The sequence below is a fragment of the Gavia stellata genome, chromosome 4 (assembly GCF_030936135.1).
Source record: "Gavia stellata isolate bGavSte3 chromosome 4, bGavSte3.hap2, whole genome shotgun sequence".
In the NCBI taxonomy this organism is placed as follows: domain Eukaryota; kingdom Metazoa; phylum Chordata; class Aves; order Gaviiformes; family Gaviidae; genus Gavia; species Gavia stellata.
The window spans coordinates 12,285,136-12,304,113 of NC_082597.1; the positions used below are offsets into that span (position 1 = coordinate 12,285,136).

The window sequence follows — 18,978 nt, forward strand, 5'->3', positions numbered from 1 at the left end:
ACAGCTGCCAAATATTACAGTAAAGTTAATAAGGCCACCAGGAAAAGGGATGAGGGCCAGCTTGTCAGGCTTGTTATGAAAGGTCAGTCTGAGAATTTCAGAGAGCACAAAGGGACTGCATTTGAATGGCACTATGCTGGTGAGTCTCCCAGGTGCCTTTGAAAATCCTAGCTAAAAGCTTACAGGGAGGATTTTTTTAAATGCAGTAAACCAATTGATTTTTCAAATACTGAAGACAGTCTTCTGAAAATGATGTGGACAATTTTCATATAAATTTAAAGAGCATTGTTTCAGTTTAAGTTTTTAGGTGCAGACTGTAAAACTTGATTGTATGCTGATCTTTTGTTGAGGGACATATGAAATAGGAATATCACTTGTTAATTTTTTTAATACTATCATAATAAATGCATGTAGGCAACCCTTAGCTCCTGAAAACTGTCACATATCTAAGTGAATCAAAACATTGTATTTTTCAGTAATTGAAGATATTTTTCATCTTCCTATGAAACTATTTAACAATCATGATAAAAATTAAGTGCAGCTATATGTGATATTTATCAATGCAAATGATATTCTGTATAAGTGTTCTTTCAATCATTAGATCTCTAGTAGACAGGTGTAAGTCCTAAGACTGCATCCTTTGCCTTTATGTTCTCTACAGCTTGTCAAAAATTGCTCTCCAGGTAATTTTCACAGAAAAAATTATGCTTCCAGCTAAATATATTTTTTATAGAAAGCGCATACTTTAGGCACACTTTTTTTTTTAACAGAGCAAATATGCAAAAATATTTTTGTTTTGGAAGTTTTGTTTTCCAAAGTATCATCAGCCCACATTAATCTAGTCATCTAAAAGGCATAGATGATTTATTTTAGGTAAGACATCTAATGTTTTCTATAGGGAACTAATAACCAAAAACTTTCCTTTTAGCAAAAACTAGGCTTTAGCAACAGTGACAAGCTGTATTTTCCCAGACAAACGGCTTGCAAAAGGGATGTGGACTCAGTTCTTAGATTTATGAATAAACATTATAGGAGGGCTTCATTTTCATATGTACTGTGTATTTGCCACCCTTTTAGAGTCACAGGGAACACAATCGAATAAGAATGCTCATGAAGTAAGAAAGCATAATTATATGTTAAATATTTGAATAAGGAGAAATTGATTATTAAAGTTTTTTTTTTCCATTCTCAGCTCTTGAGAAATATCCTTTCTGTTATTACTGAAAAGAAAAATAATCTGAGTGGGCGTCAAAATATATTGGCCAAGCAAAGACAGGAGGGCTGAGCTTTCTCAAGGGCAGCAAGTAATACTTATGTTGCAGATGCTTGTGCTATTTCTATAACAGGCCTGATCCTGCATTACTGAGATCAAAGGACGTTTTTCACTTCACTTCATTGACGAAAATTTTATGTTGAAAATAAACCAGCTAGTTCTACAGTTTTGATAGTTTGATCCAAATCCCAGAAATAAACAACTGAATAACCGGACACATTTAGGCTTGACTGAATAGATATTTTTTTTCTTTTAAATAAGCCATGCATTGTGATAAATAACTAAAAAAAAATTTGACCTTGAAAATGATAAAAACCTATTCCTAGTGAAGCCCCCTGTTAGAAAAAGAAAGTAAACTGTTCTTATGTAGTTTTCATTGATCTTGTGGATTTTCTGCTGTCATAAACTTCAAAGTGTATTGAACACATTGATTAGTTTAATATATGATCTTCCTTAAAAGCCAAAGCTGTAAATAATCATATCCATTAAAATAAGAATTAATTAGATGAATGAGTAACAGCAATGCCAGATTTTTATGAGACATGTCTAGCTACTTAATGTATAAAAAAATTGCATTGAAACTGGGAAAGGGAAATTTGTTCTAACTAAACCGTTATATTATTACCAAGTGTCTGCTGAGGGTTTTTCTTCTCTAATTGACCCCATTTGTGTTCAAAGATACCTTTATTTAGAAAGAAATGCAGTTGTGAAGCAAGAAAGGCAACTGAACCATTTTACTAACTTGTTTTCTTTACCATTTCAGAGCTGCAAGAAACTAAGACCTCTGAATATCACAGAATATCCCACAGTCCCCTGGATTACAGGATATTATTAATGGATGAAGATCAGGATCGGATCTACGTGGGCAGCAAAGATCATATTCTGTCTTTGAATATTAATAATATAAGCCAGGACCCTCTCAGTGTAAGTTCAGGATTTATTTTGAGACTCCAAGGTTGCTTTACTATATGCCTTTCTTTTTAAGACAAAAAATGTGTATTTCATTATTTTGCAGCCGGCAAAAGTCCAGGCACGCACCTTATTCAACTGTTAGTCCTTGGTTTATGTGTAATACAAGATGAATGAACTATTAGCATGGTTGCTTCTCAAACACTGTTTAAAAACTGACCTGTTAACTCATTTTGAAGCGACATTCAGAGTGGCTTGGCCTCATAAGGAAAATTTGTATGGTTGATGGTTTCCACTCCTCTCCAAGATTTAAGATAATTCAGAGATGCACTTTTAAAAGAAGCCTGTAAGGAAGAGTAAGATACATGCGGTCATTTACAGGCCATAGGGTAAAAACCAACAGGGACAGAGTTGCCTTTAACCTTTGGCTATATTTATTTTTGGTTTGTACTCTGAAGCCTAATCACCAAACTATTTTCCAATCTTTTGTTATGTCTGTGTCAGCCCTCGCCCTTGAGTTGGGTAGCTGAGACACCTCCTCTCTGGGGTTTTTGGACACTATGACCCTCATCTCCCGCTTGACGCCACCTCTTTTCTGGCTGCTTCTCTCACTCACCGAGATGCCATTTTCTAAGGCCTCTTGGTGTCCCACCTCCCCAGACTGTAGTAGGCAGCCTGTATATGAAAAGAATCAATTTATCAAATGTTTAAACCACTTTCACAGATTCCTTTTTTGTTCCCAGAGCCAGTTTAAATCCAGCTTCTCTGCCTTTAAAATAGGTGGCCTGCAGAAGTACTTGTGCGCCCAGAAGCCTGACTGTTAAGATATTACCTCTTTACAGACTTTGCCTTGCCTATCTTTAGAATATCACAGCTACAACGCTACCTTAAAGTCTACCGTAAAGGCCTTGTTCTACCAAATGCATCCAATCCTTTAATCTATGGGCTTTATTACAGTACCTCAGGAGTATCGAGGGGCAGAAATACCCAGCTTGCAGCAGGGAAGTTAAATGCCTTCCTACAGAGGCAACGTTTTTCATGAGTCAGGAGAGAGAGAGGCCCCGCTGGAGGGTGATTAAGAGCACTTAAATTAGGCTTTGCTCTGAATCACCCTCTGGACGTGCCTGTCTACCTGAATTGATTGTGCAGGGAGTCCAGGGAGGCTAACTCTAACTTACATGTTTAAATTAAATGCCTTTCACGTGATGGCATGAACCATCCTTTCCCCTCACAATGGTACAGAAACCTTCCTCTGAAATGGGGCCGCCTTCTCGCATCTGAAATAGCTCGTGTGACCTTTTTGCTCATTCCCATCTCACCAGTGATCTGACCACCCTTGTCTGGGTGCTGCTGTGCTCCCGCACGGCACGCTTCAGCCTTCCCTTAGCAGGTCGCTTTTAATTCTGTGCAGAGTTTGGTTAGAAATGAAGGCCTCTGTTTCTGTATTTCCTGAAATATATTCTGCAGTATAAAGCTGTGAGGCATTTCAACAGTCTATTTAGGCCTGGACAAACAAGAATAAAAAAAAAACAACATAAAGCAGAAACACCCAAAATTTTCTGGCAGCGAATGTGATCACCCAGTATTAGGCTCAGAATTAGTCTCTGCAGTTCCACTGTTCTTACGTTTGTTTATTTATTTTTATAACAGATTCACTTTGCTAATCTTACACCTCTGTAGAAACCCTATATACATATGCATACATACCTGCAACTCTCTGCATATATATATGTATGTATATGTATATAGAGAGATCTTTTAATGCTATTATTTATGTTATCTTGAGGCTAAATGTTATCAGGCTCTGTCACCTGCTAAATTTCTAGGGAGAGATTTCTACTGGATGTCTTTTCTATTTCAAAATCAAAATAAATACTGGAAGAAGCTCAAAAACTTTAGAGTTTGTGTATAGATCAGAGAAACATTCAGACATTGAGGTGTTTGTCAGAGAACTGTCTGTAGTGCAAGATATCTTGGAAAGAAATCAAGAAATTAGCCTGAAATCTTAAGATTTTAAGCAGGTTTTATCATAAGATATCCAAACCTTTACTGTTAAAACTGAAAAGAATTTACAAGAACCTTTCTTTCAATATTTTAGTCTTCCGGTTTCTAGTGTGAACAATTGCTAGAAGTTCAGTAGAAGCAAAAAAGTAAAGATGGACATTAATTTAGACAATGATGATGAAAATATCTCTTATTTAGAAGAAAGAAGTTTAAATAAATATTTAATAAATATTAAATAAAATTAATTTATATCAGCCAAAGACCTGGGCCTTTATTTTGTTTACTGTATGCTAAACAGAAAGTTGTTTTCATTTATCAATGAAAATTGCTTTTTGCCTTATAATCAAGGTGTAAAAGTTGTCAAAATATTAACTTATAAGTGTAAGTTAGGCAGTGAAATGCTTTTTAGTTGTCATTAAAAAATAAATTATGTAATAAATATGTTTCTTTCTTTACAGATTTTCTGGCCAGCATCAGCAAACAAAGTTGAAGAGTGCAAAATGGCTGGCAAAGATCCTACAGTAAGTTGTAATCCACATGTACATGCATACACATATACAAACTACATACTTGGCAATAAAGTAAGAGCACCTTAAGTGCAGCCAAAAACAAAATGAAAGAAGCGTTTGTTTTGCTTTTTAAATGCTTTGCAGGCCAAACGATAAAGTGAAATTATGAAAAAACAAGCTGTGTAAATGGAATGCAACTTCAGACTTTGACAGGTGGAAAAAGATATGCATTGTCCACTTCCTTGCCTTTTTTTCTTGTTACTACTCAATAAGAGTGGTAACAAGAGTAGTCAACTAGGGGACAGTACTTTTCCAGATATGTCGTGGGAATGATGCTGAACAGTGTGTTCAGAGTTGGGAAGCGCTCTGGCTGTCTTCTCGCCCCAGGAACAGACTCTACAGGTGGGTGATACCCACTGTCTGCAGCCTGAAGACCCCAGACTCAGGAACACCCCAAACACCTCTTTCCATTACTTCCACAAAACAATGCCCAAATCAGTCTGCTTTCCTCGAAAGAGGTAAAGACAATCTCTGGAATCACGGGAAACACAGACCATGGAGACGTTATGTTGAGTCATTTTGCACCACAGCTGATTATTCTCCCATCTAAATGCAGCCACTTTCCAAAGGACCTAAATCAGATGGCAATTTCCCTATACATTTTTATAGATAATAGATAGAAATGAGGTATTTTGAAAGACCCAGTTAGTGGTACAATAGAGCAGATCCTCTCTTTGGAAGAGTTGTATATTAATATGGTTATCTTCCTAAAGTAATTTGAATTTACAGTCTGTATATGCCTAGATTTTATTAACAGAAGACAGCTAAATTGTAAAACAAAACGCAGAAAGCCACATTTCATTTCTATTCAGTTACCTTCTGACTTTTTACCAGTTCAGCAGCACCTAAAGGTCTTTATCCTAGTTTTCTTTTTAGCTCTTTAGATATAGCTGTTTTCCAACTGATATTTTAGTATTAGAATTCAGAATCTAATCTGAGCTAGAAAATTGCAATTTCTCACTCCTAAATTTATAAGAAAAAACAATGAAATTTTCCTTCTATTTTTACTTGGGAAAAAAACTATGGAAATCAGAAGCCCTCACATTAGGTATAATCATCTTTGGAACATACTCCTCAGCATATATCTAGGATCATAATTAATGAAGTGTTTGAAGGACATAAGCATGTGTATATAAATATAGCTTTTAATTTCAGAAACAATAGAATTAATGCAAAAGTCCACTGAATTGAAACTATTTGTTTCAGGAGTCTCTGTATCATGGCTAATATTTCTATTTATTTTAGCTACACAGTTTGTATTGTTAACTAAGCCTACAGATGACATGCAATTCAGTTACTGCAATGTTACAATAACTCACCTGAGTCCATTTTGTAAGAAAAAGATGTGTGGGCTTTATTTTGAAAATCTGTTGAAAATGCTGATGAATGTAAGGAACCCAGAAGGTTGGCCTACTAGAGTGTTGCTGTGATATTGCTTTTTCGAAACTGTGGAGAGTAATTCACTATATTGCTGCAGAGCAACAGAATTATTCTTTATGAATAACTATATTATGGTTGGTATGGCAGCTTACCTGCTTTCTTTCCTTATAGCTATGGTGGTGAAAAACAAGTATTTTTCCTATTTAATATCCTATTTTTCTACACATCTTTACATTTTTCTGGTTACTGCAGTGTGCAGTAAATTCTACAGCTAGTGGCCTGTTAATTTGCACTACATGTGAAAATCAAACATAGAGCTTTGTTAATGGTGGTTAATGTTGACCCTAGTTACTATGTCAAATGCATCATCAACTTGGGATAGACTGGTTAAGGAATTTTCTTTTCTTTGAAATACAAAAGTTTATTAATCTTAGTCATGTTTCCAACATATGATGACACTCTTCTAGGGCAAAAATAGGGAAAAGAAAAAAAAAAGCAGAAAGTTGTATGCAAAGTATGTGATCCATGGGAAAAAAAAACTAAGACACTACTAAGTACTGGACTCTCCAGAGAACTTTTAATCTTGGCTGTTTAGTGGTGAGACTTTCCTAGCTTTTAATCATATTGAAGTACCCAAATGTTGCTGCATTAGTGGACAGATTTCTGGATAGAACCTTTGTTTTTACAACAGTTTAATTGTGGGTACAGCTCATTTCCTGTAACACAGGTAATTAAGAATGTCCATGTGCATCAACTTTAACTGATTTTTTTAATCCTAGCTGTGCATTGCAGAAGAAAAAATAAGTTCCAAAAATAGAAGTTTATGTTAAGTTTCTTAGTATTTGTCCTCAAGAGTTTGAAAGAGAAAAAAAAAAGCTACTGAAGAGCAGCTGCTGCTCCCGCTAAAATCAATGATGTATCTTACTGAAAGCTCACTGAAATAATGAGAAAAAGAGAACCCAACACTAAATCACTGTTTGCAACTTAAAATTTATGGTTCTATTTTACTAGCATTCTTGTGAGTTTCATTCCTGATAATAATGGGAGAAGCAGAGAATTAGTTCAGAAGAATTAAGAATTTTAAATGAAAAAAAAAGGGGGGGGGTGAATTCATGATAACGTTTGGCCTATCAGAGAATAGTGATTATCACAAGGTAAAAGAGGAATAGATGGACTTGGAGCAGCCAATAGAGGACTTATGCAATCAGCGAATTCTTTGCCAAGGCGATTTGGGGGCGGGGGCGTTCATTTGCCCTACCATTAAACAAACATTGGTGTCTGAGGTTGTCATCTTTGGCTGCCTTTTTTGTTACTGAAAAGAAATTGTCACCTCTAAACAGTGTGTTCACCAGGCTAACTTGAATGCTTACATTAGCATGACATCTATTCTCTCCATTTACTGTGATGAGACCCTAGGGCGTAGTTGTCTGACTTTCAGATGCCTACAGTAAGGCAGTTCCCCAGACACTGCTAATGAGTGAGTTTTGGTATCAGCTCCAAGAGAAGCACCAGTAGTATGTGAATATCGACATCTTAGCCACTGCCTTTGACAAACATCCATCATGAAGACAACTATCTCATGTCACTTCAGACTAGACTGATTTAAAAGCACAACGTACTCCAATATCAAGGAAGGGGAAATAAACTGAGGCATAGGTGCTTTTGAATGGCAGTCTTACAGAATATATTCTGAAATAACAATTTCTGGCTTTGTTGAGTTGTGGAGTCACAGTGCAGTACCCGGATTAATCATGTAGCAAATTGCAAATGGAGTTCAGTGGTTCAACACTAGAGAGATGGGCAAAGGCTCAGAGAAGATCATAAAGTGGTCTTCCTGCCGGGCAGCATTAAAATAGGAGACTGTTGGTACTGAGCCAACTTGTGCTACTTGTCTGTAAATCATCAGTGAAGAGACATGAAGACACAGTATGTGTCAGATGGTTACCCCAGAAGGCTGTTCTTAAAGAAAAGAGCCGTTCATCTAACCACCCCTGTGTTCTTGCCGTAGACACTTTGGAAAGCGCATGGCATGGTACTGAAGCAGAGTAGCAAGTGCCATGTACCAGTACTGTTCATGTGGACATTGTTTCCTGGGCCTGATCCCGGAAGACTTTCATCCTGAGATTTCTCAGCATGTAACCCTTTATCTAGGAGTCTTCTAGAAAAGTTTTCTGCAAACAGCAAGAAAAGAAAGCATCGGTTTACACTCTGGCATATAAGCTAGTGGTATACCTTCACCTGTCCTTCCCTTTCCACAGCGGTAATGTGGATTGGTAGTACTGCTGAGAAAAACATGATTTTGATAGCAAGACATTACTAAAGCCAGCTCTGAGCCAAACTAAGATAGCTGGATATGAGAAAATGGAAACATTTAGGAACAGCCCTCAGCTTTAGAGAAACAATATATTTTGACTGGGTTAAAGGATTTTTCTGATACAGCTAGAGCTAACACTTAACTGAGGACATGCAGTGTTCCCTGTAGAGAAACTCCTTCTATGAACTCTGAACTACCTACAGGTATGCACCAGTTTGCAGATGTTGTCGTAGGGTACCAGCTCCTGCTGAACCAAAAATGTGAATGCCTTTAAACATAAATAAACTGTGCCGTCTGCTGAACAAGGATTAACTCTACTGATTTTCATGAAGATGACTGATGAAACAGTTTCCAATCCTGTGCTCAGAAAACACATGTAGTTCTCACTGTCTTTGGTGAAGGTTTGGATGATTGAATATGAAGGCACTACTGGGATCTCAGTAAGAAAAATGTTCAGAAAAAAATTCTATTTTCAACCTAAAGTGCATTAACAGTTGATCATAGTCAAAAAAGGAAATAGCAAGAGAAGAAAGGGGTATGCTGAAAGGAGAAAACTGTAAATCTGATGGTGTGAAACTGTGTGGCACTTAACATTCTGTTTTAATTTTCATGCTGATTTGAAGACATTACCATTGATCTTCAATATGAAGCAACAATTCACTGCAAACTTGCTTTGTGTTCTTCAGAGTTTTAATGTTTTGGAAAGAATGTTTTTACACAAATAATGGGATCTGAGATTTGGGCTTGCTTTGTTTTTTAATTGTCTCCAGCTGTGATGAACAACTTAGGGGGAAAAAAGAGACTGTTTTGGAGGTATCCTTAAGGAAACTTCGTAAGGTTACTTCTTGTTTTCCTGCAGAGGCCCTGCTTCTTCCCATGCAAGGTACAGAGAAGCCTGTGGATGAAAATTAGATTGCTGTGTGGAGATGGGAAAGTTACATGCACTCCTCTGTAACTCCTCTCTATTGGCCTAACAATGCCCAGTTCTCAGACTAAGCAAAATGACATGAAAAGAAAACAGAAGTCTATAGCTGTTCAAATCCAAAGACTACCAAACTCAGTAGCAGTTTTCATGATACTATTAAAATTATAAACCATGTCTCTCCCCTAGAGTTCCCAACATCTAATAACATTTGCCAATGAGAAATTATTTTTTTCTGTTTTCCCTGCAGCATGGCTGTGGAAATTTTGTGCGTGTGATACAGTCGTACAATCGCACACACCTGTATGTCTGTGGCAGCGGTGCCTTCAGCCCCGTGTGTGTGTATGTCAACAGAGGACGCAGGTCCGAGGTACGTCTCTTTTCATTTTATCCACTCATTTTGTGGTGGATCTTACTCGTGTTACACAAACCTCAGAATTTTGAAAATGCAAAAATCAATGATCCGAATAGGTTTCTTCACCCATGTTAAATAGAAGAAGAACAAACATCTATAGTTTTCTGACCTGTTACCAGCTAGAAGCAAAGCCATGATCAAAACCCATGCCTCAAATATGATGGTTGTTCAAAATTCCACAGTCATACCAAATACTGGGCTACATTTGATACTGCTTTTTATTTGACATTGTCTGGTGAATTCATTCCTACTATTTGTTGGAAAAATTGCCAAGAAATGCTTGAAAGGAAACAGCTAGTTAGATAAAAAGTAAACTAGGCAGTCCACTTCTTTTTATAGCTTCCATGTGTTACTGATTCCTGGGAGAAGCCCTTAAGTGGGCTAACTGTTCAGGTATGTGAAGGTTTGCTGGACTTCAGCTTAATACCCACTAGATGCAATCCCAGTACAGGTAACTTTCATCTGCTACACAAGTTTTGCCCCAGTAGATTCTGCCAGGATGAAGTCAGTAAGTTTTCTCATCACTGTGGGATCTTCCAGAGTGTAAATCTTATTTTCTCTAGATAGGTCTCCAGTTTTTCTATATTCAGCTTCACTGTATATTTTCAATACACGAAGTACCAGATGTTTCATAAGTATATTGTCCAAGTTTCCTGATTTGAAAGTGAAATGTTTGTTTATGTGCAAATGTAATAGGTAATAAATTAAGCAACCAGAAGGAGAAAGAAAAGCATTTAACTGAGACCCAGCACCTCAGTAGCTTTTGGGTCAGATTCATGTCTGCAGGCACAGGAGTGTGCAGTATATTTTCCTGTACAATGTGGAAGCAGATGTGTTGGGAAGGAAGATCAGAGCGTGCTGCCTGGAGTTTTGCCATCTGAGGGCAGCTTTAAAAGCTGGGCTGGCTCCTAGGGAAGACACTGGGAAATTCATCACTGATTTCATTGGGAGTGGGATGGGAATTCCGGCCAAGACCCAAGACTACTGCAGAGGTTGCCAGGGAGCTGATACATCATTGTTTCTCCAGGTAGGCTTGCATGGGATGATCTCAGTGATTTTCTGTAGATGGTTACCTGGCTCCAGCCTCCTTAACAGAGTATGCAGTCTGAATCACTCCACCTTCAGTCCTAATGAATTATCTAAGAGTAGAGGTTCATAGGCCTGGGTTTAAAAGCACAAGCAAGCAGAACTGAATAAGTAAATTCATCCTTCTGGTTAACAGAGTCTGCATTAACTTACTTTGATTTATTTTGAAACTGAGGTCAGCTTTCCTCGGCATTATCCTGTTTCTTGACAAATTATTTAAAACATGGAAAGTGATCTCATTTGTCTCTAATTAATGCAATATTCCTTTATCAGCTTAAGTAGTAGTATAGTCCAGAGAACTCTGAATCTCATTATTTTAGGGGTTTTGTAAATGAGATTAGGGGGTAGGGGGAGGGCGGGAAATGACATCTCCAGATGATGCAAGATGTTAAATTTCTTAGGTTAAAAATAAAGATACATGTCTTGGAAGAGCAGAACTGGCTTTGCTTAGCCTGTCTGTATAGCTACATGACTATGATCAATTGATTAAATAAACTGCTGTTTCAGACGTCTGGAATCTGTCAGACACTTGACTGTAGGCATCGCATGCTCAAAGCCATTACTGTACAGGCCAACAATAGCATAACAGTTTAAAACCAAGCATTTCCTTCTGAACTCACTGCATATATCAGTGCATGACTAATTAATAGAGCAGAATGAAGAACTCTGTAGTGCTGATGGGACTAGTGAGAACTCATTTTTTTCTCTGCTTTTATCATTTCACCTTTAATTTAGTACAGTTTTCCATGCACAGAAGGCTGTTTTTGCACATGCAAAATGGATATTTTAGAAAGCACATCTGTTTTTCTCTAGAAGCTACAAAGCTTGACAGTAAGAGTCATATCCAACAATCATAAGAACTGGGCCTGTTTTGCTCTTTTGTCTCTAGGATTCCACATAATCCCACAAAAAGGGCGGTTTCATTGATGAGGCAGAATGTTGCCCTTTTCCCTGAAACAGAGGTTAAAAAATAATTAATTTTCTTGCTTGGCGCACTTGATACTTTGGTCTTTGGTAATGACTCTCTTATTCACCCAAATACATTCTAATGTCAAGGTAAATGCAAACAGAAAGAAATGTAATCACTATGTGAATTAATTATAGAGTAAAAAGTAGTTTAATATATATGAAAATCAAGTGTAATCCTGCAGCTAGTTTAATAGTGCAGTAATGGGCATTTTGAATTGGTAAGTAGTGGTATAATATAGTAAATATGGATTAACATCAGGCTGCATATTAATCTAGAAGTAAAACAGCAACAAAAAAATCTCCCAAGATCATATTAGAAACTTCATACTTATGTTTTAACACTGTTTAGAGAGCATATTACTGAAACAATAGATAAGATCTCTGTGATTAAATTAGGCAAAACAGAAGAGGGGGAAAAGAGATAGGGGATAATGGATATGAAAACTTCCTGCTGTAGCTGAGCATTTCAAGTTGGTGGAGTCTCCAGTTCGCTGTCACCAAATGGCTACTGGGTGATCTGTGTGGCATCCCCATTTCCCTGTGATTAATATTAATTGTTAAAGGGAATATAAAGAGTTGCTGCCCTTAGTTGAATAACTAATACCTTGGCAAACCTGTAGATCACAGAAGCCTTTCTTTGGAATTTTTGTAAGCTACATTTTTCTGTTAAAACAGAAATGGTTTAAGTTTGGGTGGGGTTTTCCTTCCAGTTGTGTCTTTTGGCCTTTTATTAAAGTTTAGAAGTTTGTTATAGGAGGCTAGGAACAAGTTGTTTGTTTGGTATACAGTGGTATGTGAGTCGATGTGCTATGGATCAATGTCTCTGCCATTACTGACTGCAGGTTTTAAGGAACTGACGTGGACCAGAGTCCCTTCTTGCTCAGCATACTGTGCTCTTCAGTATTGCTGGGAACCAAGAAGTGAAGAGGTGCACCAAGATGGGTGAATTTTCTAAAGATATTCAGACTGTGTGTATTTCAAGCTGTAGTCCAGGATGCTTCTACTTTGCCAAATGTATTTCCTATTTATAAATCACATAAAATATAAACAAATCCCCATACCAAGATTCCTAAACAGCAAAAAATTTCCAAGATATTTCAGGCTATGGCAAGAGATATTGATAAATCATCTATCAGTATGGAACTGGAGCTCTACCCATAATCCAATAAATGGTATTAACGAAAATAAGTGGCATAAGTATCACCATGTATTCAGCAAATAAATGATAAATAACTTCAATAACACAGAAGTAATCTCCACAGATGTTATTGTAGAGATCAGTCAACATCTCCAAAGCATAACTGAGCTAGAGGGAAAAATTCTTTGTTTCAGTATCTTGAACAAGAGTCTTGAAAATGACTGGGTACCAATGAAAAAATTGTCTAAAAAGATGATGAAATTCTGCATAGGAAAGCTAAACTGCTGATAATACAGCAAAAGGGGCCAGCAGTGCTGAGCATTGTTCATGCTGGAAACGGCCAAGCATAAAAATCACTTTACGTCTGATGGTTTCTGAAATGAGAAGTGACACACAAATCTACATTGCAGGAACAAATCTTCAAGATTGACTCCAAGTGTGAATCAGGAAAGGGGCGCTGTTCTTTCAACCCTAATGTGAACACGGTGTCTGTTATGATCAGTAAGTAAAGATACTCCAAGTTGCTGAGGTCTAAACTCATATGGTGGTGTGGATTGACGGGATGCCTGAAACGAGCTGGACACAGAATTCAGCCTCCAAGGAGCAGTACCATTTGTCTGGCTGATGGGCATAAGGGTTGGGTCCATCCTTGTTTCAAGGTCTATGTGAAGCTAAAGGTGGATGTACAAATGAAATGCAGAAATAAACTGTTGAAAAGGAGAGAGAGAGAAACAGAAAACAAAAGCTTGTCCCTTTTCCAGCTTACACATTTTTTCCCAGGGTTAGTTTCAACTTTGCATTACCCTGTCTAGCATTTTATGTTTGAACAGTTTCTGACCTTGTTCATCCTAGACAGCACTTGTGTCTCATTTAATTATTTGTAAAATCTCAAAGTAGCCAGGGAAAGAAAGCCTGAAGACTTTAGTTACTCTGAATTTCATTTTTGCTGTCATCTCTGCTGTAGAGCCCACCAGCTATTGCAAGGTTCTTCATTCTTCAGTTGGCTTTATACCCAACCACTTTTGCAATTTTCTTCCATTTGAAAGTCCAGAAAGCGATACAACTGACACACCTCAAATAGTCTTGTGAATTGGCGGCGACTGTACTCAGTGGCTGTGAGATATACCCCATACAAAGAATTACCACAGTGCCTATTGCACACCTAACTGAAAACTCAAAGGGGGCATACACTTTGTGCAACCTAAGTCATCAGTAAAAGAAACTCTTTTTTTTTTTCAACCAGGAGGCACGTTATATATACTTAGTGTAACCCGACCTTTCACATTTGCAGCATGTTCACAGACTTCTAGTGCCAAAGCCTTGATTTTTCAACATGTGCCTACTCCTTGCTGTATTTTTGGCTATGAAGGGAACAGCAGTTGCACAGATTTTTCAGGCTTTCTTAGCAAATAAAACTTAGTGCACACAGGTACTGCATGTTTCACCCAAGGTTTACAAGGGAACAATGCGTGGTGTTTCTGTCATTCAGCTTCAACTGAAATCAATCACAATTACATATTGTGCCAGATACTTCTTTTAAAGTTTGAGTCTTGTGGAGCTTAAGGGAAGTGTCATATAGTCTATCCTATATGGTCTGTTCGAAATATAAATTAACTTTTTTTTTTTTGATTCCTCATTGCAAATATATTTAGTACAAAGGACAAGTAATTTAATTCACAGAGGTATGAACTGAAGCACCTTTAGAAAATAGGCAAATGCTGCCTAGATACCTCTGCAAACCTTGGCTGCACTTACACCTTTATCTCATCAGTGATCTATGGTCAGTGTTTACAGACACTCACCGTGTAAGGAAAATGTTTGTTCAAAGTCAGTGGTGGATTAATCCACTGTTACTCATTGCTGTTCTGGTACTATTAAGTGAATCAACTGTCATTAAAAATAAAGTTTCCTTTCCTTATTCCTTCTGGATTTTATGAAACACCATTAATGTACATTGTTTCTGAATTACTGTATATACAGTAAGCTGATTTTTTTCTACACTAGATCTATGGCAGCTTTGTTCATCTCAGTAGACTTTACGTTACCTTCCTTGATCTCTCAGTTATGTGACTGAAGAGACCTTCCCTAGTGTTTGACTTATCTTTCATGACATAATTCATCTACAAAGTTTAAATTATTTCTCAAAGGTCACATTATTTTTCAAAAGAGTCCCATAGATTGAGTTTTATACTTTCTCCCTGTTAGTACAAAGTCCAGTCACTTCAAAAACATTAAGCTTGAATGAATTTAGCCTCAATATCCATGCCAGAAAAGGGAAGATTTTGTAAATCACAGCTTGAGTTAAAATGCGAGGACTGAGCTCTCCTTTGAGTATTTTTCTGCAGGAGGAATTCCTTCCCCTCACTTCAGAAGATGGGAAATACTGCCAGACCAGCTAACTCTTCCACAACAAAAGAACTGTTTTTAAATATAGGTGCAATTTCCTCACAATTTTGGGTATCACCAGCCTAGAATACAGCAGGAAAGCTGATTCACCCTTCAGAGGAAAGTGATGCTATAAAAACAAATTTGAACTTGGTACAATTTGCCATTGTACAAAGACACTTTTGCATCAAAGCAATGAAAAATGTCCTTTGAAAAATCTTGGCATAACTAATGTGCAGGATGCATGTCTCTCACCCCACCAAGACTCTGAGATATTTATGAAAGCAGACATACCTCATCAATTCAGTAATTCCCCCAATAACAAAGAGAAGTAGTGTGAACTAGTTGTGCTGTGCAGACCAAGTGCTGTGCGGAATTTAAGAGTTTAACCAAAAGGAAGTAGAGCTGATGGATATCATCTGATACATGATTAGCAAGTAGATGCTAGGAATTCTTAAGACATAACTAATAGCTTTGATAAGTAATAGGATTAAAATTACATAGTGTAGTACTATTGTTAAAATGTGTGCTTATATGTATAGCGAGAACCACAAGCCTCATCTCTTTCAGCCAATTTATTTTACAATAAGAATGAAGCTCTGACGGATTGAGGCAATCAGGCCAATATACAAAATCAGTTATAAATCAGTATAGAACTAACATCATTCTGTCAAGACATGCTTACGAAGTAAATGCTTCACAACCATGCAGCAAATGCATTGTTTAAATCCCCTGTGTATGAATCTTGTCATCACTGGGAGAGATGAGAGCAGAAGAGTGGCTGCTGGCTGCTCTGCAGGGGTTCACTTCAGGCTCTAGCCAGCAGCAGAAAAACAAAATCTCCAGAGTTTTAATTTTCTCATGAGCCAATAGTCTTCCATATTGATGCATGCACACGCACACACACACACAGAGCGTAAAAATAGCCTCAAGCGCTTCTGAACCTGTGACTCTTGCGACTCTTGCCAGCTTGACCACACTCTCTGGGTAGTCCAGGAATTCAGACAAAAACATCAATCAAAGGACCCAGCTGTACTGGAATGTATTCAGCCACCACTCCCACTCTGAGAGTTAGAGTTTATTTTAGCTACTGTTTTCTACTCTGGGGTTTCATTGTCATTAGTCAGTGGAAATTGCGTGGTTGTTCACAGAGTAGAAAATGATAGTATATGCAATTAGAATTATAATTACATATACGTATATTTATGCACACACACAGACTCACACAAACACAGATATACATCCTGACTGATGGACTGAGTTTTCAGCCCTGCACAGGGAGCAGAAGTTCATAGTGCTGTTAATGTAAGAGTTGCGTGTCTAATTCTGTTCAAGCATAATATACTTAGAAGCAAGTACATAAAAGGGGACAATTGTTGCTCCGTATTACTCTGTGTAAAGTTCAGTAATATGATTGTCTGGCCTCTGCAATACTGAAGTCAGCTTCAGGCTGCCTGGGGCAGCCCTGACAATGCTGTTGTTAAAAATTGGCACTGATCCATCGACTGCAATAGATGTGCCACTTTACACCAGCAATAAATTCAGCCCAGTCATTTTGTCTACTCCCATAACAAAACAAGCTTTTTGAAGTACGTACTTAAAAAATTGAATGTGATTCTTTCTGATAACACTAGCCTGATTTTCCAGTCATCCTTAGCAGTGAAAGTTGAGCAACTAAACTTCATATCAAAGAAAGGTTCACCACATATGCAGTTCTGCTGTTGCATTTAATTATACAGTTCCTTAAAGTCTTTAAGAAAAATCTGATGATTCTCATGCATTCTAGATTGTGTCTTTGTAGATCAGAGGGGAACCCCATTCCCATGACCCAATATTTATCTGTATAGACTCCTGTGTAAATAAAGTGCTGACAAGTTTAAAATAAAAACAGATCAGTAAACATGGATTTCCCAAAAGCCATAACAATGCATTTGCTTTTTCCCTTCCACTTCAATTCTTCGCAGATGAAGAGCTTTTTTCAGGAATGTATATTGATTTCATGGGGACGGATGCGGCCATTTTTCGGAGTCTGACCAGGAGGAATGCAGTGCGAACCGACCAGCACAACTCCAAGTGGCTGAGCGGTGAGATGCCTTTGTTTTACTTTTAATGGGTTTCACAGAGATTCGGCTTTGCTTTGTTTAAATTAAAGAGCTTGTCTTTTAAAGAGCTTTTCTCTGAATTTAATTCATGAAGTTGAATCATGAAGAAATGTGTGTAAATACATATTGTAGATAATGCACAGATATAAAGGGTTCACTGCATGAGCCAACCTCTTACACCACCCCACTCGATGGCCTTTTTTGCATTAAGACTGAACCAAACTGTTCAAGGGAAGGTTTATGAAAACCTTTCAAACGGCAAGTGGTCAGACAATCTGACTTCTAGGGAAGTGCCTTCTCCACCTCTAATGCATCAGACATTGCCTTAAATAAGAGTGCTTAATTCTAAGTTTTTTTCTAATGAATTACCAACTTCAGTTAATTCAGACTAATCCACCTCTGTACAGAAGACTCACCACCACTTGCATTCAAAATGTGTGTAGAAGAGAGTCCCATTATCACAGAAGTCAGTGACAACTATTGCCATTTATTTCAGTGGTAAGAAATTGACTATCAAAACACAGTAGGAAAACTTATTTCTGAGTACAAACACTTAACTCTTGGCTTCACTGAAATCAATGTGAAAATTCTCCCTGACTTTACTCATAAGAAGACTCCTTCCAATTAAACTATTTTGAATTAAAATGGTGGTCAACCCTCTGAGCAGAGGTAGATGTCAAAGGTTATAGAGCAACTGATGCAGCAGTTCCAATTTAAAAAAGCCTTCAGGTATGTTGAAGTAAAGTTACTGTGGCTTTGTGTTGACTATTTTAGGGTGACTCTTGTTAGTCCCGTGTGGCTGTGACTACAGTGTATTCACAGGATTGCAATCAGAATAAATTCAATTCACTATGAATGTGAAACTATGTCTGCTTTCTAAATTTTTCTTCTGTTTGCTATACATTCTTAGACTTACCTGCACACCCTGAAGTGTGCACCCTAAAGTGAATTAGGGAAAACGAACCATTAAAATGCCTAATTTCTGGAAAATCTACCTGTTACATATGCTCAGAACAGGTACTTGACAAGCACAATTTATTTCCATGTTCTTTTAGAGCCAGAGTCATGACATTTGTTATATTAATTGAGAATGGGCTTGTGTGAATAGAAAAATGCTGCAGTCTAAAGTGAGTTTTCTGTCAGAGATCCAACCTTTGTATCAGATTGTTTCAAGATTTGTACTGGATTTCAACCGATCAAGCAATCTTGCATGATCATTGAAAAGATATATCCTTCATGCAGGAAGAAGGTCCCCTTCTTCCTTCAGAAAAAGGAGAAGGTCTTCTGAGGACTCCTTCACTGTCCCTTATATGCTTGCTGTTAAGGATATAAATTATTTTGCTCTATCACTAGTGCTCCTTTGCAGTGTTTTGCATGTACACTCGGTTATGTTTATTGACCTCTGATATGAACTCAAATGTTGTTCAAGCATTTGCATATCCAGCTTTCCTTTTCTGTGTTCCACGAGTTATTTCCCTCTCTTATTTATGTACCTTACTTGATCTTTGCCTA

The 18,978-nt window shown here is 37.5% G+C and overlaps 1 protein-coding gene across 2 annotated transcripts in view; it reads left to right on the plus strand.

The window, feature by feature from the left end:
- Positions 1–18,978, plus strand: part of SEMA3C (semaphorin 3C) — a 126,228-nt gene that overhangs the window by 68,502 nt on the left and 38,748 nt on the right. For both annotated transcript variants that reach the window (XM_059817294.1, XM_059817295.1), the window contains exons 3-7: positions 2,037–2,197; positions 4,645–4,707; positions 9,622–9,741; positions 13,390–13,480; positions 17,329–17,448. In XM_059817294.1, coding sequence (XP_059673277.1) covers positions 2,037–2,197; positions 4,645–4,707; positions 9,622–9,741; positions 13,390–13,480; positions 17,329–17,448 — 555 coding nt within the window. The remainder of the gene's footprint in view (positions 1–2,036; positions 2,198–4,644; positions 4,708–9,621; positions 9,742–13,389; positions 13,481–17,328; positions 17,449–18,978) is intronic.